At 38.8% G+C, this 25,653-nt stretch overlaps 1 protein-coding gene across 3 annotated transcripts in view; it reads right to left on the bottom strand.

Annotated features, from left to right (window-relative positions):
* The window catches only part of STAT4 (signal transducer and activator of transcription 4), a 145,830-nt gene that overhangs the window by 108,467 nt on the left and 11,710 nt on the right, over positions 1 to 25,653 (bottom strand). Inside the window, exons 1-3 of one of the 3 annotated variants that reach the window (XM_025404102.1) lie at positions 11,762 to 12,591; positions 8,903 to 9,031; positions 7,425 to 7,569 (exon numbers count right to left, since the gene is read on the bottom strand). In XM_025404102.1, the coding sequence (XP_025259887.1) occupies positions 7,425 to 7,569; positions 8,903 to 9,030 (273 nt within the window). In that variant the 5' untranslated portion in view covers position 9,031; positions 11,762 to 12,591. Of the gene's footprint in view, positions 1 to 7,424; positions 7,570 to 8,902; positions 9,032 to 11,761; positions 12,592 to 25,653 lie in introns of those variants that run through there. The other 2 variants (XM_025404101.1, XM_025404100.1) reach the window with 2 other exon arrangements.

Consider the following 25,653-nt stretch of genomic DNA (forward strand, 5'->3'; position numbering starts at 1 on the left):
CAAGAACAGAAAACCAAACACCGCATGTTCTCACTCATAGGTGGGAACTGAACAATGAGATCACTTGGACTCAGGAAGGGGAACATCACACACCGGGGCCTATCATGGGGAGGGGGGAGGGGGGAGGGATTGCATTGGGAGTTATACCTGATGTAAATGACGAGTTGATGGGTGCAGCAGACCAACATGGCACAAGTATACATATGTAACAAACCTGCACGTTATGCACATGTACCCTACAACTTAAAGTATAATAATAATAAATAAATTTAAAAAAAATAAATAAAATAAAATAAAAAATATAAAAAAAAAAAAACAAAATACTGCTGAAAGTGAGCATATATAACATAAACAAATGGAAACACAATTCATGCTCATGAATGGGAAGAATCAATATTGTGAAAATGACCACACTGCCCAAAGCAATCTACAGAGTCAATGCAATTTCCATCAAAATACCATCATCATTCTTCATAGATTTAGAAAAAAACAATCCAAAATTCATATGAAACAAAAAAACAACCTGCATAGCCAAAGCAATACTAAGCAAAAAGAACAAATCTGGAGGCATCATATTACCCAACTTCAAATTATATTAGAAGGCTATATTTACCAAAACAGCATGGTACTGGCATAAAAATAGGCATGTAGATAAATGGAACAGAATAGAGAACCCAGAAACAAAGGCAAATATTTACAGCCAACTGATCTTTGACAAAGCATGGAAAAATATAAATCAGGGAAAAGACACCCTATTCAATAAATGGGCTGAGAAAACTGGCAAGCCACATGTAGAAGAATGAAGCTGATTTCTCAGCCTATACAAAAATCAACTCAACATGGATCAAAGACTTAAATGTAAGACCTGAAGCCATAAAAATTCTAGACGATAACATTGGAAAAAGCTTCTAGACATTGGCTTAGGCAAAGAATTCATGGCTAAGACCCCAAAAGCAAATGCAACAAAAACAAAGATAAATAGATGGGACCTAATTAAACTAAAAAGCTTCTGCACAGCAAAAGAAATAATCAGCCAAGTAAACAGACAACCCATAGAGTGGGAGAAAATATCTGCAAACTATGTATCTGACAAAAGACTAATATCCATAATCTACAAGGAACTCAAACAAATCAGCCAGAAAAAAAAAACAACAACAAATAATCCCATCAAAAAGCGGGCAAAGGACTTGAATACACAATTCTCAAAAGAAGATATACAAACAGTCAACAACAGCATGGATGTAGTGAAAAGGGAACACTGTTAGACTGCTAATGGGAATGTAAAGTAGTACCACCACTATGGAAAACAGTATGGAGATTCCTCAAAGAAAAGAAGAACTACCATTTAATCCAGCAGTCCCACTACTGGGTATCTACCCAAAGGAAAAGAAATCATTATATAAAAAATACACACGCACAATCATGTTTATAGCAGTACAATTCGCAATTGCAGAGGTAAGGAACCAACCTAAGTGTCCATCAACCAATGAGTAAATAAAGAAAATGTGGTGTATATATATATACCATGGAATACTACTCAGCCATAAAAAGGAATGAAATAATGTCTTTTGCAGCAACCTGGATAAAACTGGAGGGCATTATTCTAAGTGAAGTAACTCATAAATGGAAAACCAAGTATCATATGTTCTCACAAGTGGGAGCTAAGCTATGAGGATGCAGAGGCATAAGAATGATGTAAAAGACTTTGGGGACTTATGGGGGAAGGTTGGGAGGGGGGTGAGGGATAAAAGACTACATATCGAGTACAGTGTACACTGCTCGGGTGACAGGTGCATTAAAATTTCAGAAATCACTGCTAAAGAACTTATCCATGTAACTAAAAACCACTTGTACCCCAAAAACTATTGAAATAAAAAGAATTTAAAAATTTAAAAGACATACAAATAGTCAACAGATATAAGAAAAAATGGTCAACATCACTAATCAGGAAAATGTAAATTGAAACCACAATATGATATCATCTTACCCGCATTAAAATGGTTATTTTATACATATATGATATATATATACACTGCTATGTATATATTTTGTATATATGTATATATGACATTGCTATGAATATATTTTTTTGAGACAGAGTCTTGCTGTGTTGTCCAGGCTGGAGTGCAGTGGCACTATCTCAGCTCACTGCAGCCTCCATCTCCCAGGTTCAAGTGATTCTCCTGCCTCAGCCTCCTGAGTAGCTGGGATTACAGGCATGCATCATCACGTCTGGCTAATTTTTGTATTTTTAGTAAAGACAGGGTTTCACCATGTTGGCCAAGCTGGCTCAAACTCCTGACCTCAGGTGATCCACCCAAAGTACTGGGATTACAGGCGTGAGCTACCACGGCCAGCCTAGAATGGCTATTTTTAAAAAGACAAAAAATAACATGCTGATGACAATGCAGAGAAAAAGGAAGTCTGTACACTGTTGGTAGGAATGTAAATTAATACAACCAGTATGGAAATGTCTCAAAAAACTAAAAATAGAACTACCATGGGCTCTAGCAATCCCACTACTAGGTATTTATCCAAAGGAAAAAAATTAGAATATAAAAGAGATGCCTGCACTTGCATGTTTATTGCAGCACTATTCACAATAACAAAGATTCGGAATCAACCTAAGTGTCCATTGATGGAAGAATGGATAAAGGAAATATTCTATATACACATACAGACATATTATATATGTATATACATATATATGTATATATGTATTATATTTTATATATATATTATATACATACATACACACATATAATAGAATACTATTTGGCCATAAAAAGAATAAAATCATGTCATTTGCAGCAACACGGATCGTCCCAGATGTCATTATGTTAAATAAAATAAGCCAGGCACAGAAAGACAAATATTGCATGTTGTCACTCATATGTGGGAGCTAAAGAAGTGGATCTCATAGAAGTAAAGAGTAGAATATACATACCAGAGGCTGGGAAGGGTGGGTGGATGGAGGGAAATGAAAAAAGCCTGGTTAATGGGTACAAACATACAGTTAAATAGAAGGATTAAGTTCTAACATTCTATAGCAGGGTTAATATAGTTAACAATAATGTAATGTATATTCAGAATAGCTAGAAGAATGGACTTGAAATGTTTCCAACATAGAAATGATAAATTCTAAATATGATGGATACTCCAAATACCCTGACTTAATCATTACACATTCTATGCATGGAATAAAATATTTAATGTACCCCATAAATATGTATATCAGTAAAAAAAGAATTATCACATGGGAGAAAAATCTAGAGAATAAAAAGATCGGTAGTGTTCGGGGGTTCCATGGGAAGGGAGGGAATAATGAATATTGTGGAGGACAGGAGATTTTCAGGGGCCATGAAATTCTCTAGCATGATATTGTAATGGTAGATACATGATATTATGCATTGTCAAAACCCACAAAATTATACAACACAAGGAGTGAATCCTAATGTAGTCCTGAAAAGTAAGTTAATAATAATGTATCAAGATTAGTTCTTCAACTGTCACAAATGTGTATTACCAATGCAAGACATGGATAATAGGGGAAACTGGGATGTGGAGCTTGGAAGTATATGAGAACTTCACTTTCTGCTCAATTTTTCTGTAAACCTAAAACTACTCTTAAAAATAAACTACATTAATTTGTTTAAGGTCCGTTAATTTTTTTAAAGCAAAACATTCTTGTATTATCTGGGGCAGGTATTTATTTTTAGCAAACCTTTAGCAAAAGACTACGGTCCTTGCTGCATGTTTTAGAATCAATTTTCTCCATACTCCTAACATTTCTGTGAGGAAAGTACCAGTGTAATTGCCCCTTACACTGCTGAGGAAATTGATGCCAGAGTGTGTGAATATCTTACTCAGGGCCACATTGCAAGTGGCAGGGCCAGGATTCAAGTAACCCTTGCTCCTGGGTGTGAGTCTGCCTCCCCTTAAATAGGCCAAGGCCAGTTGAGTGATGGTGTTTATTACTTCCACCTTGGAGCTTCCTGAATTTACCCTCGGGAAAGTGGTTTTGTTTTGTCCTTTATAATAAGCCATTCCAAATTGTTATTGGAAGGAGGTGTAATATAAATAATAAAATACTGAAACTAGAGATCTCAGCTGTTCCACAAAGAACCAAAATAAATCTACCTTATACATTCCTTAGTTCCCCAGGTATCATACTGTTTACTCCTTTTTGCTGTAATTGTCAAGATAGTTTGTATTTAAACTTCCAGAGGATGAAAATATTTAAACCAGATAAGCATAGTGTCAACAGTCATTTGATGGGGATTTTTTTTTCTTTTTTGTAGGGAAGAGAGGATCTTATTTTTTTAAAAAGACTCATCATAACACCCCTCCCCCCAAAAAACATACACAACTTAATAGGAGTATAGTAGCTTAAAAAGAAGCACAAAATGCAAGTTTGTTTAGGTGTAAAACCATAGCTGACAATGATTTTTACTACTAGTTTCTACTGTGTTGTTAATACAAATACCCAATAAGCACAATTTATAAATTGATATATATGGAAGCACAAGAAAGGGCAAGCATTTTTTTCAACTCAAATATCTTAATTCACCAAACTGTGTTTTGAATTCCTAGTGTGCACTAGAACCATATTGAGTACTGAGGGTGAGGGAGGGGGGTCACAAAAGGAGATCAGGCTTTTACCCTTAAGGACCTTGTGACCCCGTTAGACATATGTGCAACACAGATGAAAGGGACACGAGGAGATGCTGCTTACCTTGTAGTTGTCGCTGGAGGGTTGGAGCATGAGAACACAGACTAAAGCATGTGGTGAAGGTTTTCTTGTTGCACTGGGACCTACATAGATTCTTTAGGGATGGATGGTAATTAGACTGGTGGGCCGGGCGCGGTGGCTCAAGCCTGTAATCCCAGCACTTTGGGAGGCCGAGACGGGCGGATCACGAGGTCAGGAGATCGAGACCATCCTGGCTAACACGGTGAAACCTCGTCTCTACTAAAAAATACAAAAAACTAGCCGGGCGAGGTGGCGGGTGCCTGTAGTCCCAGCTACTCGGGAGGCTGAGGCAGGAGAATGGCGTAAACCTGGGAGGCGGAGCTTGCAGTGAGCTGAGATTCGGCCACTGCACTCCAGCCTGGGCGACAGAGTGAGACTCCGTCTCAAAAAAAAAAAAAAAAAAAATTAGACTGGTGGAAGAGGGATGGAAGAGCATTCCTGGCCATGGGACCATCATGGACAAGGCTGAGTCATTCAAGAGTGTGTGGGATGTGTTCAGGAACAAGTAGTAGATCTATTTTTCTGAGGTAGGGATGTGGAGGAGCTCAAGGAAGATTGCTGGGAAAGGTCTAAAGAGGAAAGATGCTAGAGGGCCAATGACACACGCAGATGAGTTTGTGCTTGAGCTGAAGCGTGACTGGGGGCAACTGCAGGTATTTGAGCAGTGGGGTAATGAGATAGAAGTGATGGTTTAACAAGGTTCGTCTGATACAACCGGCCAGAAGTGAAGCTTCCCTCACAATCTTATCCTCCCACACCGCACAAAAGATGGGCTGTTTACTTACCCCTGATTTACATTAAGGAAATCCTGTTATTTTCCCTACCAACAACAAGAAGAATCATTTATTGAATGCGTACTTCTTGCCAGAAGAAAAGCGCCAGCCTTCCTCACAATTCCAAAAGCTAAATAATAATCATCTTTATTTATATTAAAAGATACAGGTCAGAAGATTAAAGTGATTTCCTTAAAGCCACATTTGAGGGTCAGATTTTTAACCCAGATCTTCTTGGTTCCAAGGACCATACATCATCTATTAATATTTTCCCCATCTGTGCTTATCTAGCAAAGTGACCTAAAGACTCTTTACTAAGAGGCTAAGAGTTAGCAAACTTCCCTATAAATGGTCAGATAAATATGATATACATATATATCACACGTAAATATGAGGCATATATGTATACACACATAGACATGTATAATACACACACATATTTTTATTTTAGGCTGTGTAGGCCATGCTGTCTCTATCACAACTTCTGCCATTGTAGTGTAAGAGCAGCCATAAACAATATGTCAACCAATGAGTGTGGCTGTGTTTCAATAAAAACCAGGAATTTGAATTTCATATAATTTTCATGTGTCAGAAATATTATTTTAAATTGTATGATTTATTTTATTTTTATTCTTTTCCAATCACTTAAAAATATAAAAACCATCCTTAGTCATGGGCCATATGAAAATGGGCAGTGGCCTTTTGACTTGTGTGCCATGGCATGCCAATCCCCATTTTAGGTTTACAGATTAAAGCACTAAGCTAATGAGGCCCCTGTTAAATGACTTGTCTCCATAAAAGACAGATTTCTGTATGCTGCCAAAAATCCTGTTTTGTCAGCAATATGCTATTGTCCTGTTTCTTGTCAAGAGTCTTGCAGATTTGTAGGGGATTACAAGGGCAAAGATAGCTCAGTGCAATCCAGACAACAATGGGAAAATCAATATATTTGTCCCTCTCACAAATGTGATGCCAAGAACATTTCTGTTATAGTCTAGCTAAAATGTTCTAAAAATGTGTTCATTGTAGGTTTTGGATTCTAAAAATATCTCCATGAAAAATGGCACAAAGCACTTTTTCTGTTATCTAATATGTTGTATAGGCACTCAGTAAATATTATAGCAGTCCATGGTCAGGGTTTATTACATTAGCACTCCTGGGTGTAGCTCCATATTAGCCTGCTTTTAATTCTTTAGATCCCTGATTCACTTACTTCATTTACCCACCCCTTAATCAGTAAACATTGCTTATCTACCACAAGTCCAGACTTATGCTGGGTGCTGGAAATTCAAAGTTGAACACTAAAGTCCTTGCCTCAAGGAACTCATGATATGGGGAGACATTGAACACATAGGAATAGCAATAATATCGAATATACTAAATGCCACAGTACTGATGTGTTCTGGTGCTGAGGAAACACACACAGATGGGCTCTGCCTGGGTGAACCAGAGAGTACCAAAGAACACTTTTAAAGGAGAGTGAGATCTGAACCAAATCTGGAAGGATACATTCACTCATGATGCTCCCATTTAGGAATGAGAACAATACTAACTCTAACTTGTTACATAGGAGACAAAGGCAAGGGAGGGCTGCTGGAGAGCCATGAAACTGTACTGTTGAACTGGATCATAGCTAGTAAACAAGATACATGCAAGTCCCACATGCAACACATTTGTAATGTATTTTATACACTACATTTTTAGTGTATTTTACTGTCAACATTTCATGAAAAAATATTGGGTAATAAAATTGAGCACAAAATTTGTAAGTGGTAAGATAACTCAATTTTTTCCCCTGAATTTCATTTGAAAATAATATAAGGGTACATATTTAATTTTTTAACTGAATTTAAGACTCATACATCCAAATATTTTGGAAAAGTAGAATGCATTCTCACCTGAAGGACTTTCCGAATTCTTTTTAGATTGTGTATCAAGAGTAGGTTTTTCTCTTTGGAAACACGACCTAACTGTTCATCTAGTTGTATTAACAAGTTTTGAAGAAGAATCGTTGCCATGGTTTCATTGTTAGAAGCTGCCTCCCTAAAAAAAATAAAGGATTATTACACAACAGAAAACAACTTGGTAAAATGTCTACTTTTTTACCATACTAATTTTAAAGCAATAAACCTATTACACGGTGATAAGCATTTAGAAGTTTTTAAAAATTGAATTGTAAACATGAAGAGATGCTCAACATCACTAATCATTAGGGAATTTCAAGTCAAAATCAGAGTAAGATACCTCTTCATACCCATTAGGGTGGCTATTATAAAAAGGAAAAAAAAAAAAAAAACAGAAAATAAGTGTTGGTGAGGATACAGAAAAATTGTGCAATGCTGGTGGGAAGGTAGAATGGTCAATCACTGTGGAAAACTGTATGGCAGTTACCCAAAATATTAAACATAAAATTGCCATATGATCCAGCAATTCCACATCTGGGTATATACCCAAAAGAATTAAAAGCAGGGACTCAAACAGATATTTGCATACCAATATTCCTAGCAGAGTTATTAGCAATAGCCAAAAGGTTTAAACAACCCAAATGTCCATTGACAGATAAATTTATAAAACACAATGTGATACATACAAACAATGGAATATTATTGAGCTTCAAAAAGGAAGAAAATTCTGATATGAAACCTGTTAAACATGAATGAATTTTGAAAACATTACACTAAGCAAAATAATTCAGTTACAAAAGGACAAATATTGTGTGATTCCAATTATATAAAGTACCTAGAGTAGTCAAATTCACAGAGACATAAAATAGAATGGTGATTGTCAGGGGTTGGGGGTGGAGGACTAGGGAATTACTGTTCAAAGATTACAGAGTTTCAGTTTGGAAAGATGAAAAAGTTCTGCAGATGGATGGTGGTGATGGTTGCATAATAATGTGAACATACGTAATGCCACTGAACAGTACACCAAGAACAATGGTAAATTTTATGTCGTGTGTATTTTACCACAATAAAAAAGACGGCCGAATGAAAAAAAAAAAATTAAATGGTATAAGGTGAATAGAGCTTTGAAGAATATAAATCTTACTGAGAAAAAATACTGATTTACATTCAGTCTGTGACACAGAACTGACAATCAATTGATTTGCTTCGTTCTTTAATACATGAAAAATCATTTGGGTTTTTGTTTACAGAGAAACAAAGCACTAGAACCATTAAGTTTTCATTTACAATGAATGGAACCAGAAAGGACAATGATTCCCTTTCTTTGGGAAGGCTTTTCAAATTCTTGAGAAAGTTCTTCATCTGAAAAGAATGCATCTACTGAGTCAAAAGTGGACCATAAAATAAATTCACAGGGATAGAGCATCAAGCATTTGTGCATCAACTTCTAGGGAAAGTATGTTTGATCCTACCAGTCTTGATTTTCAATCCACTGGGCCAACAGATGCCGAATTTCCATGGGAAAGTTGTCATCATAGAATTGATCCACCTGCTCCAAAAACTTGATTTCTAACTGTTGGACTTGATTCCACTGAGACATGCTATAAAAGAAGGGGTAGAATTAGAGTTTTAAAATATTGTTCATGGCCCTAGTACATATTTTCTTTTTTCCTTAGAATTAGTCAATGTTATGACTGAATTCCAATATATCCAAGGATACAAAAATTTCACTAAGTTTTTTGTTTTTCATAATTCAACCCTAATGAAGGGAGAAGCCTTCTTTCTGTGCCCCTAAAGTACAGCCTTCCTTGCTCTAAAATGAACTCCTGTTCCACCTGCTCCAGGAAGCTTTCACTCCCGCTCCCGCTCCCCCAAACAGCCCACATCCTGCCCACAGCTATCTACGTGAATGTATATTACCAACAAGCTCTTTCCCTATCTCTTGTCCCCTCTACACTTAGACTTGGAGCAACTTGAAGGGAAATGTATTTGACGTTTACTACACCTCCTAAAACCCTCTAATACTTCATATGTGAGGAACAATCCCCCAAAAGGCTTCTTTTATACGAAATTGCCAAATTTCTGTTTTCTTTATTTCAGATTTGTCTGGCTTCTAGAGTCAGCTTTATGTTCCTGACTTCTAGTCCAATTATGTCTTAGCTTCATGAAGAATTTTATGTATGCATTTTCGTGGCCTCCAGTTTTTTAAATTAAAAATATTTCTGAACCAGTGAATGTGTTTTATTTCTCTCTGTGAGGATCCACTATGGGTGGGCAAAGCTCTTAAAGGATGTAGTCTTTTTGTCTCTGAGAAACATCTGATAGTGGTTAAACCCTCAAATTACTTAAGGAGTAAGAAACCACACTTGATACCTATTTGGCAGCCGTCATAAAACAAAGGTACGCATTTCCCCCCTTGTAACCCCACTCTGGCCAATTTAGAAGCTGTAGAAGTATTTCCTAACTTAGGAAAATTAGTATGACGCTGCCTGCTTGAAATTACAGCATTTCGTGTTTTCCAAAGTCAATTTTTTTATTGTTTTGTCAGCAATTCTAAGTCAAATAAAAACACCAAACCCCCTCTTACGTGATTAATTGCCATAACATTTCAACACATTTCATAGATAGGCTAAGGTTTCCTTTTGCCTATAGAACACCAGGGTAACTTCATATATTTCATATACATATTCTTCAGGTTTCAAATGGAGTCATTTTGAGCACCTTTTCCCCGAGCTCCTGGTAAATGACTTAAAATTTATAGAAAAACATGTTGCCAATGTTTTGCTAAAGAGCAAGCAAGTGGGAAAAGAAGTAATGTTTTATTTGCATATCACTTTATATTTATGAAAACCTTTACACTTTACAATTCTAGCATATTGTAAATGCTCAATCAATGCTTGCTAAATGAAGAATGAGTGGCACTCCTGACATTGCTATGAATAGAGTAGGTGGATATAAGTAGTATGTCAACTTTAAAAAGGAAAAACTTGAAGATCAAATAGGCGAAATGACGCCTGCCTAATGTGTGAGGCTTCTAAGGGGCAATCTGAAGTTTCCTGAGCCTGAACCATTTGTCTTTCCAAATATTGGAGAGAGAGATATATATTCCACACAAAATTGGAACATTTGTTCCCATGCTACTATCAACATTGTCCTATCTATCTATTGTCCTGTATTTTAATGACAACAGAGAACAGGAGTTGAAAATAGCATTACAATTTTTCATCATACTATTGTTAAACCCCTGCTATGATTTGGATGAAAACGTATTTTCTAACTAAAACTTACACGTAGATGAGAGGAATAAGTTCTAGTGCTGTAACACTAGGATGAATATGGTTAACAGTAACTTAGTGTATATTTTCAAAAAGCTAAGAGGACTTTGAATGTTCACAACACAAAGTAATGATAAATGTTTGAGGTGATGGATATGCTGATTATCCTTTGATCATAACACATTGTTTATATTTATGGAAATATCACTCTATATTCCACAAATATTTACAATTGTGTATCAAATAAAAATAAAAGGAAATTTTTTAAAAATAAAAATAAACACCGAAAAAAATCACTACTAAGATCTGAGTCTTTCGGAGAGCTGAATTCAAAGCTGAAAAAAGGAAGAAGAAGGAATACATAGTCCTAGGACATTTTCTACTGCAGCCTCTGGGAACGCCTTTAGGCATCCTTCAGCAGGTTTCTTTGCTTTCACTGTCTAGGGACTACTTTCTCGTGAAAATTGTGTACGTTGCTTCCGAAAACTGAGTGCCTGCCTGTTCTTTTTGCATGCAGTTCCTAGAAGAACCCGCTAACGGGGCATTTTCTCCCACTGTCTGTGAGCTGGTGGTGCCGCTTTGGCTCTGTGGCCTGTAGCTTGCAAAAGGAGATGACCTGCCCTAAAATGTCACTCGCGCCCATCAAAACCACAGTCACCGGCTGCCGTAGCTGCGAGCTTTTTTCTGAAACCCAGGTAGCTAATCTAAAGGCAGACATTACAGCTCTAGAGAGGCTAGCTAGAAAGTGAAGAGGGGCTCACTTTCAGCCTCCGCGAGGACACACCTCCGCAGCCGCCGCAGCTCCTCGGCCCCGGCTGGGAGATTCGCCCGGGCACAGTGGCGCGGGCCTGCGGGGCGGTTTCCGCGGAGAGCCCGTGCCAGGGCGCGTCTGTGGGTCGTGGAGTCGGGCGCTTCCTTCTATAATAACCCTCCTCAGGCAGGTTAAAATGAAGCAACAGTCAAAACGCCAAGGGAAAGCAAAGCTTCAGAGCATCCTGCATAATAAGCGTGTCCTCCTCGCGAGAGGCAGCGAGAAGGTGTGGTCTGGCCACTTACCTAGCGCTCTCTCAGCACAGGTCCCAGGCGGTGCTCAAGTCCAAAGTCAGAAGCGCCCCTCACAGTCCCTAGGAGAAAGCCGCTGACGCCATCGTCAGTAGGGGATTTGCATTTCTCCTCCCACTTGAGGCTTTCCTGTGCGTCAGTGTTCGAGTCTCTGGGACTTTACTTGGGTCGGTTCCCACCCACTTTATTCTAGAAATGCTAACACGCAGAAACTGGAGCCCCTTCATCGGGCGTCCTCTTCCCTCTTATCCTTCCCAACCGCTCCCGCAGGTGGCTCAGGAGTGCCAGGAGAAAGGGAAGGGGCGGGGTGCACATTTTCTTCAGTGGTTTCCTTAGACAATCCGAGATCCGCTGCAAAGTTACTTACCTGGAACTCAGTTCTTCAGCTTCCTCTCTCCCTAGTATAAGACTCCACTCAGCCTGGTGAGCCACCCCTGGGCTGGAAGGGGTGGGTAGCCAGGATTAAAACACCAAACTCGTAGACCTTACCGGTCTCCAATTCCAGCGGGGCCCGCCCACTCTGAGAAGGGTGACCTGACCCAGAGGTTTGGGCCAACTCCTGGGTAGGCGACCAGTGCCTGCCCTTCCTGGCCTAGCCTCCTCCTACTCTCCCTGAGTGGCCTTGTCCCTGGTTGTTACGGTGCGTTCTTCTCCCTTTGTGACATCAGCCTGTTCTAGAATCACAGAGATGGAGGAAGTTTTCGTCCCATCTAATGCTAAATCCTCTTTCATATCTGAAGAGACCCAGTGAGATGACCAAGATGACCCAATAAGTTAGCCATGGAGCCTGATAAGAGCCCAGGTGTTTCCCTTCACCTCAGTGGTCTTTTAATTTCATCTCCTTGTAGTTAGTTCTTAACTCCTTGATTCACAGTAGGGGCCCTATAAATGTTCAATAAAATAAAGACAAGTCCAGGCGTGGTGGCTCACACCTGTAATCCTGGCACTTTGGGAGGCTGAGGTGGGAGGACTCCTTGAGCCCAGGAGTTTGAGACCAGCCCAGGCAACACAGTAAAACCCCACTGTGTATTAAAAATCAATAAAAATGTTTAAAAAAGTAAAATTAGTAAAATAAAGGCAAAAATAAATACAGACAGACTGAAAGAAAGGTAGGAAGTGTCACTCAATTTGATTATACACATGCTTAGAGCAATATACCAAGGTAAAATGCCTGCCTCCCTCTCCCCTGACCGGTATCACACAGGTACACTCTCTGGATTCTTCTCTCCCAGGTGACATTATTATCATGTGCTGAAACTTACAACCCACCCCCAAACAGGTCAATCAACCCAAAGTCACACTTTCCATATCACTCTAAATTTCCTGGTTAAGTAGGCCTGGTCCCCACTGCTTGTTCAGTGGGCAGTTTCCAGGAGTTTATGCTGCTGTAACCCTACATGAGAAAGTGCCAATTTCAGGCTAGTCCATAAGCTACTAAGCAAAGTCTGATTTTCTTCGGGGGAAGCTGTCACTGCCTATAGGAAAAAAATCCAAATTCTTGGCACTTTAAGTTTTGTACAGTTTGGTCCCGACCTATCCAGGAAACTTTTCTCTCCTATAAGAGCCCACGATGTGACCCAAAACAGTCACCTCAGCTACCAAGATTAACCTCATTTTTCACTACCAATGCTTTCTTCAACTGGATATTCCTTCCTGAGCCTACCTACTTAGTAAAATCCTATCTTCTCAGTGAAGACTTCCCGATGACCTGAACCCACAGCAATGTTTCCCTGCTCCAAATTCTTGTCATACTTCCTGTCCAAACCAGCGCTCTCCAAGAGAAATAAAATGCAAGCCACATATGTAATTGCAAATTTTCTCATAGCCACATTAAAAAGGAAAAAAGCACAGGTAAAATTAATTTTAATATTGTAAATAACCCGGTATATACAAGAATCTTAACATTTTGGCATATAATCAATATAAAAAATTATTAATAAGATACTTTGCATTCTTTATTTCATACTCAATCTCTGAAGTCTGGTGTGTATTTAGCTCTTACAGGGCATGTCAGTTAGGACTAGCCACATTCCAAGCCACATGTGGCTAGTGGCTGCCATGTTGGACAGTGCACATTTAGACCACTTATTCAGCACTTTTCACTTCCTGCCTCATAGTGTTAGTCACACTGGTTTTACATGTCCTTATCATTATCATATTCAATTGTTGAGTGCCTGCTGTACAAAACAGAGAGTTTGTTCTCTTCTTCCTTTTCAGGGCCTTACCTTGGGGCTCCGACAGCAGTTCCTAAACTGTTTGTTCTCAAGATACCGTTATTCCCTTAAAAATTGTTGACAAACCCAAGGAATGTTTGTGTATTACTGTTCGGGATGAAATTTTTATTTACTGTGTTAAAACTTAAATCTGAGAAAAAATGAAAATCTGTATTTAATTTATTCCTTTAAAATGACAGTAATAAACCCACTGTGTGTTAAACATGTTTTAAGAAAAACAAATATATCTTCCAGCACGAAAAACTTAATGAGAAGAGTGGCATTTTAGAAATCTCTCATTTGAGAGAAGACAGCTGGATTCTCATATCTGTTTCTGCACTTAATCTGCTGCGAAGTATTATTCTGGTTGACATATTTGAAGAAAGTATGGACTCACACATTTATGTAGTTGGAAAAGGGGAGTATTATAATGACCTTTTCAAATAATTATTCTTCTTTGATATCACATCAAAACTTAACGAGTGGTAGTTTCTGAAGGGCTAGTTGCATTGTGAAATCTGAAACCTTATCAATATACTTTATGTATACTGTTACATTCAAATATTTTGTTGTATATATTTTGAATATTACCCACAAATTATTTTGCAATGTCAGACACTGGTCATTTGAAAAACATTAGTCCACTGAAGTATGCAGATTTTCTCAATGCTGACACATTTCATCATACAATATTCAGAAATTCATGTAATATCAATGTTGATCTCATCATGTAAAGTAGTTTAAATACTGGGAAGCAGTCAAGCTTATGATGATGGATACAAGATCTCCAAATTCTAATTTTTGAGAGCTTGAAAGCTCAGTTTTATTATTGGCAACAGATACTACCAGTTGTGTTTCTTGAAGTGACAGGCTCATCTTGGCAACTCAAACAATCACGCAAGTGCTTTTCCTTGAGATGACCATCATGCTTTAATATGTGCCTTTTCCATTTCATCACAAAGAATATTAAAAAGACATGTACTTAAGGTCTGAGATTTAATAAAATTAATAATTTTTACCGCTTCATCAAAAACATTCTTAAGTCAAACTGGCATTTTAAAATTTTTATTGTAAGTGCATGGTGGTGAAAGATACAACTGCTAGTATAATTTGGCACCACTTCCTTGCTTCGTGCTAAGGCCCCAACAGTTTTACCCACCATTGCTCTGGTACCATTGGTGCAAATGTCAGTAGAGGAGTGAAAAGACAAAACCGTATTGGTATTATTATAAAAATACTCACAGATGCCCTAAAAAGATCTCGGGAGCCACTCCCAGGGATCTCCATGTTAACACTTAGAGAACCGTTGCTCTTTTTGCCATATGCTGCCAACTGTAGCTTGTTTAGCCAGAGATGTCCATGATGAGGGACTCTGCCCAAATGCACACTTTTTTCTTGGTTAAAGCTTCTGCCTTGAACCTCTGTGTTCCTTCTCTATTTCATGAGTGGAGCAAAACATCTAACAAAGGGCAGTTCTATGTCCAATTTTTTTCTCTTTTTTAGGATCAAAACTAAATAAGCAGGTCCTCAGTTTCTTGGCCCTACACTGGCCCTGGCCTCGTCAGTCCCTCAGAGACAAAGACCAAAAAAAAAAAAAAAGAAAAAAAAAATTCGAAGTAAAATGAAGAACAAACCAAATGGTAAAATGAAACCCCTGTAAGGTTTTCCAAATTCAAAGGCCCCCACAGATTTCTGTCTCCTTTCTAAAACAGCCACCCAGTTGCCCTGGTGATAAGCCCTATATCTCATTTTTTTGCTGCATCATCCTAAGAAGAAAATCCCAGATTAAAGACTTTCAGAAAAGTAGATTCTAGTTCTGGTGTGTCAATTTCTAGCGGTACAAAGTTGTGTAAGTTATCTAACTTCTCTAACCCCAAAACTCCCTGTCTATAAAAGTGGGGATATTATATCCCACCTGAAATTGCTGGGAGGAGTCAAAGATATAATATAAGAAATGGGATCAGGTTAAATGGTGAATCAATAGCTGTTAATAATAGAATAATAAACAAGTTATGAGTAACTTTGGCAGTCACCAAGTTAACCCTCCAACTTCTCTGCCACCTTCCTGTACAGAGCGGAAATGGAGATAAAGAGAGGCCGGGTGGGATAGGCAGGTTGACAGTCGTAAATAGAAGACAGGGTAGATTCAAAATCAGTTCTGACTGTGCTTTTCCCACTCTGCCCAGTGGAGCTGCTTTTGTGGGAAACAGAGAGAGGAAGCGAGAGGATATCACTCTTGCTGCTGTAAGAGAAGTAAACCAGCTCCACCTTCTCCCAATTTTTGTACAAAAAATATAAACATTTGCTGGTTTCAGTTTTGTGGTATCACCATACTTCTCCTCTCCTCTCTTAAGTGTCCTGAGGAACTGGGGTGAGCTGGAGTTGGAGGTTGGACAGACAATATGCACACACAGAAAGATGTGTTGGGTTCCCTGGTTGCATATGTTAGTGCCACACGAGTAGGACAGCGAGGATTATTGGGATAAGATGGCCTGGTGCAAATCTCATCAACTCATCTGTGTGCAGGTTGCTCTAGCTCTATCAGAACAGGAACATTGTCTTGTGAAAGGGCTTAATATCAATCTTGTTAATTTTCTGAAGTCCAGTTCCCAATGACTCTGCTCCCTCTACTGCCATCTCAGAAGCGTTGCAATTTACAAATCATATTCATATACCTCCATGCCAGACATAGTGCCAAGAACTTCACATGCATTGTTTTAGTTAATCCTCACAGCACTCCACAGGATTAAATATCAAGATTATCTCCAATTGGCAGATAAGGGGACAGAGGTTTAGTGAGCTTTAGTGAGGCTAATCAGAGGTAAGGACAGATTTGGGATTCAAACGCAGGACTGTCTGACTTAGAAACAATGCCCATAACCATTCTGCATTACTAAAACTCTTATCTGCTCTTATGAGAAAAGCAATAACTTGCTCAGAGAGCTATAGAGGAAATAAGTTTGATGACTTAAACATGAATTCCAAAAAAGAGAGGATCAGTGCGTGGTTCAATCTTTTGACTTCCCTGGGCCACATTGGAAGAATTGTCTTGGGCCACACATAAAATACACTAAAGCTAACAATAGCTGATGAGCTTTAAAACAATCTCATAACGTTTTTGTGTTGGGCCACACATGAAATACACTAAAGCTAACAATAGCTGATGAGCTTTAAAACAATCTCATAACGTTTTTGTGTTGGGCCACACTCAAAGTCGTCCCGGGCCGTATGCAGCCCATGGGCTGGAAACACTTTGTCTACAGTTTTCTTTTCTTGTAATGTCTTCTGGAAGCTTGGGTAGAATTGGTATTATTTCTTCCTTAAATGTTTGAAAAAAATCACCAGTGAAGTAATCTCTGAATGGAGTTTTTTGGTGGGAAATTTTTAAACTACAAATTCAATTTATTAGATCTAGGACTACTTAGGTTACCTATTTTTTCTTGAGTGAGCTTTGCTGGTTTGTGTCTTTCAAAGTATTTATATATTTCATCTAGGCTGTTATTAGAGACATAAAGTTGTTTATAATATTCCTTTTTAGCAAGTTATTCTTTTAATTCCCTTTTATTCCAGTTATTCTTTTAATAGCTAGAAAATCTGTAATAATCTTACCTCTCTCAATTCTGATATTGGTAGTCTGTGTCTTCCTTTTTTTCTCCCAGGATAGTTTTACTAAAAGTTTATCAATTTTATTTATATTCTCAAAGAACAAACTTTTGGTTTCATGGATTTTTTCTATTGTGTTTCTGCCTTCTGTTTCATTGACTTCTACTCTTCATTTCCTTTTATTTACTTCTGTTTCAGTTTGCTTTTCTTTCATATATATATATATATATATATATATATATATTTTTTTTTTTCTTTTGAGATGGAGTCTTGCATTGTCACCCAGGCTGGAGTGCAGTGGCACAATCTCGGCTGCAACCTCCGCCTCCCAGTTTCAAGAGATTCTCCTGCCTCAGCCTCCTAAGTAGCTGGGATTACAGGCATGCACCACCATGCCCAGTTAATTTTTGTATTTTTAGTAGAGACCGGGTTTCACTGTATTGGCCATGCTGGTCTCAAATGCCTGACTTTGTGATCCGCCTGCCTCAGCCTCCGAAAGTGCTGAGATTACAGGTCTTATATATTTTAAGGCAGAAACTTAGGTAATTGATTGGATCTTTCTTCTTTCCTGATATAAGCATCTATATATTTCTTCCTTTTCTTTGCTTAAGCTATATCAAATAAATTTTGATATGTTGTATTTTAATTTTCATTTATTCTACTTAAAATTTCCCTTGTGATTTCTTCTTTGATTTATGATGTTTGGGTTTTAATTAATTAATTAATTAGAATTGTGACTTTTGCTTTCCAAACATATGGATCATTTTCCAATATTTTTCTCATATCCATTTTTAATTTAATTCCATTGTGTTTAGATAACATACTTTTTTGTTGTTTGAATTATTTAAAATTTATTGAGTCTTGTTCTATGGCTGAGAATATTTTGGTCAATGTTTAGGACACTTAAAAGAATGTGTTCTTTGCTGCTGTTGGATGAAGAGTTTTTGCAGTCTCAGTGAGGTCAAGTTGGTTGATAGTATTATTCAAGTCTTCTATATCATTCCTGATTTTCTTCCCATTTATTCAATCTATTATCAGAGGAATATTTAAATCTTCAGCTATAATCCTGGATTTGTCTGTCTTCTTTCAGTTCTTTTACATTTCATGTCACATATTTTGAAGCTCTGCTATTAAGTGCATAGACATTTAGAATTGTTTTGTCCTTTTGATGATTTTCCTTTTACTTTTATGAAATGACCCTTGTTATCCCTGTTAATATTTTTTGCTCTTGACGTCTACTTCGTCTTATATTTATATAGCCACTGCAGCTTTCTATGATTAGTGTGAGCATGATATATTATTTTCCCAATCTTTTACTTTTTACTTATTTATTTATATTTGAAATGTTTCTTGTAGGTAGCATATAATTGGGTCTCGCCTTTTTATCCAATTTAACAATTTCTGCTTTCATCATGTATAAAGAGCTTTTTCCACTCTGGCTGTTGAGAATATAAATTATGCCTAGCCTTGTGTGCGCTCCAGAAATTTTTCCACCTACTCCTCTTTAGTGATTTCTCCCCACCCCTCATCTTTGAGTAGCTCCTTTGCAAACATGGACTATTCAGCACTCAGCTGAAGAATCAAGGGGAGCCTTCTGCAGTCTTCTTCCTGGTACTCTGCCCTGTAAATTCTGGCCAGGTTGGCCTCACCAAACTCTCAACTCTGCCTCCTCAACTCTGAGAGAATGCCAGGCTCTATTCAAGTTTCCTCTTTCTGTGCTGGAGCTTGGAAACTTTCTCTAAAAAGTAAGCTAGGAGAATAATAAAGATTACCTCATTTGTTCACTTCTCTTGCACTGCTTCTTTGTCAATTTCTGAAAAATGATTGTTTCATGGTTTGTGTTTGTTTGCTTAGCTGTGTGTTTAATGTAAGTGGGTAATCCACTATGGAGGGGTTGCCAGATTTAGCAAAAGAAAATAAAATAAGACTGCCAGTTAAATTCGAATGTCAGACCAATAACGAAGAGTTTTTTCAGTATATGTATGACTCATATTTATAGTATAAGTTTGTTTGAAATTCAAATTACAGTGGGTTTCCAGAATTTTTATCTGGCAACCCCAATCCCTGTTAATCTATTATGTCCAAAGGCAGAAGTCCCCTGAAACTATTTTAGGTGCTAGAGCTTGTACTTGTTGGAAATCTATTCAATTAAGTATGAAATATTTACTGAGCTCATACATCACAATGAGAATAATTTAGGGTTGAACTGGCAGAGAAGACAAAATAAGCATATGAAATTAATAATGCTCAGTTGAATGGCAATGCCAAATGTAAATGCCACAGGAATTCAGAAGAATGACCACAATGAACTGAAGTAGTCAGAAAAAGCCAGAAGATGAGTTTAATAAAAAAAGTGAAGGATGAAAGAACTGTATTCAGGTATGCAGAACAGTGATGCTCAGCCTGCTTAGAGAAGGTCGAGTCCCGACCCAGTACTAAGACTGGCATCCTTCTATACAGGGAGAAGAATAACCTAAACCAAAGATTTATGGAGGGTCATTACAAACAAGATTAGTTGGTATCAGTGTCTCTGAGAATAGCTGTTTAGTTTGCTCATTATGCAAGAGTGACTGGTTGAGGGGGATGAGTGAGGACTGAAATCTAAACTGTGCTTCAGTTCCCAAGACATAAGTGTTGGTGCAGGGCTGCAGCCAATTGGAGGAAGAAATGATTTTTCTAATTTGAATGTACCTTGTGGGACATCTGAGGCCCTGGTGGGAGCTCCAGTGTCTTCCTTCTGAGTAACTGTGGTATGATGACTCTGTTACTCTGACCCAGCTTTTTTAGTGCTAGAGTCACTATGGGGAGAGATGGGTGGAGATGTTAGAAGATACATCATCTCTGAGCTGTGAGCATTCTGTACCGGGCTATTGTGCAGAAGAGGGTGAGAAGAGACAGGATGAAATTTGTTTTATAGTTGGGGGGAACAAAGTAGGTGAAGTGAGATGGAGCTGATAGGGCTTTAGATTAATATGCGATAGAACCCTTCCAAAGTTCAGCACCAGCACCCAGAGGTCTGAATATTAACGGTCTGAAATATTGGTGCCATCCAATAAAGAGTGGCCCCTAAATCAAGCACTGTGAACTCAAAGCCCTCCTGGGACAACAAGATGATGGGGCCTATGAAGAATCAATCTTTCTTTCTTTCTTTCTTTCTTTCTTTCTTTCTTTCTTTCTTTCTTTCTCTCTCTCTCTCTCTCTCTCTCTTCCTTCCTTCCTTCCTTCCATCCTTCCTTTCTTTCTTTCTTTTTGACAGAGTCTCACTCTGTCGCCCAGGCTGGAGTGCAATGGCATGATCTTGGCTCACTGCAACCTCTGCCTCCCAGGTTAAAATGATTCTCCTGCCTCAGCCTCCCCAGTAGCTGGGATTACAGGCCTGCACCACCATGCCTGGCTAAATTTTTGAATATTTTTAGTAAAGACGGGGTTTCACCATGTTGGCCAGGCTGGTCTCAAACTCCTGACCTCAAGTGATCCATCTGCCTTAGCCTCCCAATGTCTGGGATTACAGGCTTGAGCCACTGCATCTGGCCAGAGAATCTAACAGGAAGCTGCAAATCTGGATTTTTAAGAAAAGATCACCTGCATTTCAATTGTTAGTATAATTCAAAGAACTTAACCACATACACACACACACACACACACACACACACACAACCAAAACACAGTATAGACCCACATTGTTCTAACTAAATAATACACATCTATAGGTGTGAATGCTGCCAAATTTCCTTCTCTGTTTGAAAGCAATATTTCCCAGCCCTAATCATCCTATGCACTGTCACTATTATCTACTGGGAGTCTCCCAAAAATGGGAGAGAAAGGGAAGAGGAAGGAGGAAGAGAACCAAACCAAATGTTACTCTTTATAGTCAGGTGGGTGAATGTAAGTATTTTGGAGAATGTGAACCAGAACAGTTACTTTCACCCCTCTTATCATTCAGCAGTTTGATCTTTTTAAAAGAATGAGGTGGAATAGGAACAGCTCCGGTCTGCAGCTCCCAGCGTGATCAACACAGAAGATGGGTGATTTCTGCATTTCCAACTGAGGTACCTGGTTCATCTCATTGGGACTGGTTGGACAGTGGGTGCAGCACACAGAGGGCAAGCCGAAGGAGGGAGGGGCATCGCCTCACCCAGGAAGTGCAAGGGGTTGGAGGATTTCCCTTTCCTAGCCAAGCGAAGCCGTGACAGGCTGTACCTGGAAAAATGGGACACTCTTGTCCAAATACTGCACTTTTCCCATGGTCTTAGCAACCAGCAGACCAGGAGATTCTCTCCTATGCCTGGCTCAGCAGGTCCCATGCCCATGAAGCCTTGCTCATTGCTAGCGCAGCAGTCTGAGATCAACCTGTGAAGCTGTAGCCTGGCAGGGGGAGGGGTTTCCACCATTTCTGAGGCTTGTGTAGGTAAACAAAGTGGCCAGGAAGCTCAAACTGAGCAGATCCCACAGCAGCTCAGCAAGGTCTCTGCCTCTATAGACTCCACCACTGTGGGCAGAGAATAGCTGAAAAAAAGGCAGCAGAAACTTCTGCAGACTTAAACGTCCCTGTCTGACAGCTCTGAAGAGAGCAATGGTTCTCCTAGCATGGCATTTGAGTTCTGAGAAGGAAGAGACTGCCTCCTCAAGTGGGTCCCTGAACCCTGTGTAACCTAACTGGGAGACACCTCCCAGTAGGGGCTGACTGACACCTCATACAGGTGGGTGCCCCTTTGGGACGAAGCTTCCAGAGGAAGAATCAAGCATCAATAGTTGCTGTTCTGCAATATTTGCTGTTCTGCAGCCTCCGCTGGTGATACCCAGGCAAACAGCGTCTAGACCTGCAGCTGAGGGACCTGACTAGTAGAAGGAAAACTAACAAACAGAAAGGAATAGCATCAACATCAACAAAAAGGACATCCACATAAAAACTCCATCTGTAGGTCACCAATATCAAAGACCAAGGGTAGATAAAACCACAAAGCTGGGGAGAAAACAGAGCAGAAAAGCTGAGAATTCTAAAAACCAGAGTGCCTCTTCTCTTGCAAAGGATCACAGCTTCTTGCCAGCAAGGGAACAAAGCTGGATGGAGAGCGACTTTGATGAGCTGACAGAAGTAGGCTTCAGAAAGTCAGTAATAACAAACTTCTCCAAGCTAAAGGAGGATATCTGAAGCCATCGCAAGGAAGTTAAAAACCTTGAAAAAAGGTTAGACGAATGGCTAACTAGAATAAACAGTGCAGAGAAGACCTTAAATAACCTGATGGAGCTGAAAACCATGGCATGAGAACTTTGTGATGCATGCACAAGCCTCAATAGCCCATTTGATCAAGTGGAAGAAAGGATATCAGTGATTGAAAGTCAAATTAATGAAATAAAGCAAGAAGAAAAGGTTAGAGAAAACAAGAGTAAAAAGAAACAAAGCCTCCAAGAAATATAGGACTATGGGGAAAGACCAAATCTACATTTGATTGGTGTACCTGAAAGTGACAGGGAGAATGGAACCAAAGTGGAAAACACTCTTCAGGATATTATCCAGGAGAACTTCCCCAACTTAGCAAGGCAGGACAACATTCAAATTCAGGAAATACAGAGAACACCACAAATATATTCCTCGACAAGAACAACCCCAAGACACATAATTGTCAGATTCAGCAAGGTTGAAATGAAGGAAAAAAATGTTAAGGGCAGCCAGAAAGGTCAGGTTACACACAAAGAGAAGCCCATCAGACTAACAGTAGATCTCTCGACAGAAACCCTACAAGCCAGAAGAGAATGGGGGCCAATATTCAACATTCTTAAAGAAAAAATTTTCAACTCAGAATTTCATATCCAGCCAAATTAAGCTTCATAAGTGAAGGAGAAATAAAATCCTTTACAGACAAGTGCTGAGAGATTTTGTCACCACCAGGCCTGCCTTATAAGAGCTCCTGAAGGAAGCACTAAACATGGAAAGGAACAACTGGTACCAACACTGCAAAAGCATGCTAAATTGTAAAGACTATTGATGCTAGAAAGAAACTGCATCAATTAACAGGCAAAATAACCAGCTAACACCATAATGATACATTAATGATACATATTAATGATCAAATTAACACATAACAATATTAAACTTAAATGTAAATGGGCTAAATGCCCCAATTAAAAGACACAGACTGGCAAATCGGATAAAGAGTCAAGACCCATCAGTGCACTGTATTCCGGAGACCCATCTCAGGTGCAGAGACACAAATAGGCTCAAAATAAAGGGATGGAGGAAGATCTACCAAGCAAATGGAAAGAAAAAAAAGCAGGGGTTGCAATCCTAGTCTCTGCTAAAACAGACTTGAAACCACCAAAGATCAAAAGAGACAAAGAAGGCCATTACATAATGGTAAAGGGATCAATTCAACAAGAAGAGCTAACTATTCTAAATATATACACACCCAATACAGGAGCACCCAGATTCATAAAGCAAGTTCTTAGACACCTACAATGAGACTTAGATTCCCAAACAATAATAATGGGAGACTTTAACACCCCACTGTCAATATTAGACAGATCAATGAGACAGAGATTAACAGGGATATCCAGGACTTGAACACAGCTCTGCACCAAGGGGACCTAACAGACATCTACAGAACTCTCTACCCCAAATCAACAGAATATACATTCTTCTCAGCACTGCATCACACTTATTCTAAAATTGACCACATAATTGGAAATAAAGCACTCCTCAGCAAATGTAAAAGAACAGAAATCACAACAAACTCTCTCAGACCACAGTGCAATCAAATTACAACTCAAGATTAAGAAACTTACTCAAAACCGCACAACTACATGGAAACTGGACAACCTGCTTCTGAATGACTACTGGGTACATAACGAAATGAAGGGAAAAATAAAGATGTTTTTTGAAACCAATGAGAACAAAGATACAACATACCACAATCTCTGGGACACATTTAAAGCAGTGTGTAGAGGGAAGTCTATAGCACTAAATGCCCACAAGAGAAAGCAGGAAAGATCTAAAATCGAGACCCTAACATCACAATGAAAAGAACTAGAGAAGCAAGAGCAAACACATTCAAAAGCTAGCAGAAGGCAAGAAATAACTAAGATCAGAGCAGAACTGAAGGAGATAGAGACCCAAAAAACCTTCAAAACATCAGTGAATCCACAAGCTGGTTTTTTGAAAAGATCAACAAAATTGATAGACCGCTAGTAAGACTAACATAGAAGAAAAGTGAGAAGAACCAAACAGACGAAAAAAAAAAAAAAAAAGATAAACGGGATATCACCACCAATCCCACAGAAATACAAACTACCATTAGAGAATACTATCAACACCTCTAGGCAAATAAAGTAGAAGATCTAGAAGAAATGAATCAATTCCTGGACACATACACCCTCCCAAGACTAAACCAGGAAGAAGTTGAATCCCTGAATAGACCAACAACAGGCTCTGAATTCGAGGCAATAATTAATAGCCTACCAAACGAAAAAAGTCCAGGACCAGATGGATTCACAGCCGAATTCTACCAGAGGTACAAAGAGGAGCTGGTACTATTCCTTCTGAAACTATTCCAATCAATAGAAAAAGAGGAAATCCTCCCTAACTCTTATGAGGCCAGCATCATCCTTATACCAAAGCCTGGAAGAGACACAACAAAAAAAGAGAATTTTAGACCAATAATCCTGATGAATATCGATGCAAAAATCCTCAATAAAATACTGGCAAACCAAATCCAGCAGCGCAACAAAAAGCTTATCCACCATGATCAAGTCAGCTTCATCCCTGGGATGCAAGGCTGGTTCAACATATGCAAATCAATGAATATAATCCATCACATAAACAGAACCAATGACAAAACCCACATGATTATCTCAGTAGATGCAGAAAAGGTCTTCAACAAAATTCAACAGCCTTCATGCCAAAAACTCAATAAACTAGGTATTGATGGAATGTATCTCAAAATAATAAGAGCTATTTATGAAAAACCCACAGCCAATATCATACTAAATGAGCAAAAACTGGAAGCATTCCCTTTGAAACCCAGTACAAGACAGGGATGCCCTCTCTTACCACTCCTATTCAAAATAGTATTG

This window comes from Theropithecus gelada, chromosome 12 (genome assembly GCF_003255815.1).
Source record: "Theropithecus gelada isolate Dixy chromosome 12, Tgel_1.0, whole genome shotgun sequence".
Classification (NCBI taxonomy): domain Eukaryota; kingdom Metazoa; phylum Chordata; class Mammalia; order Primates; family Cercopithecidae; genus Theropithecus; species Theropithecus gelada.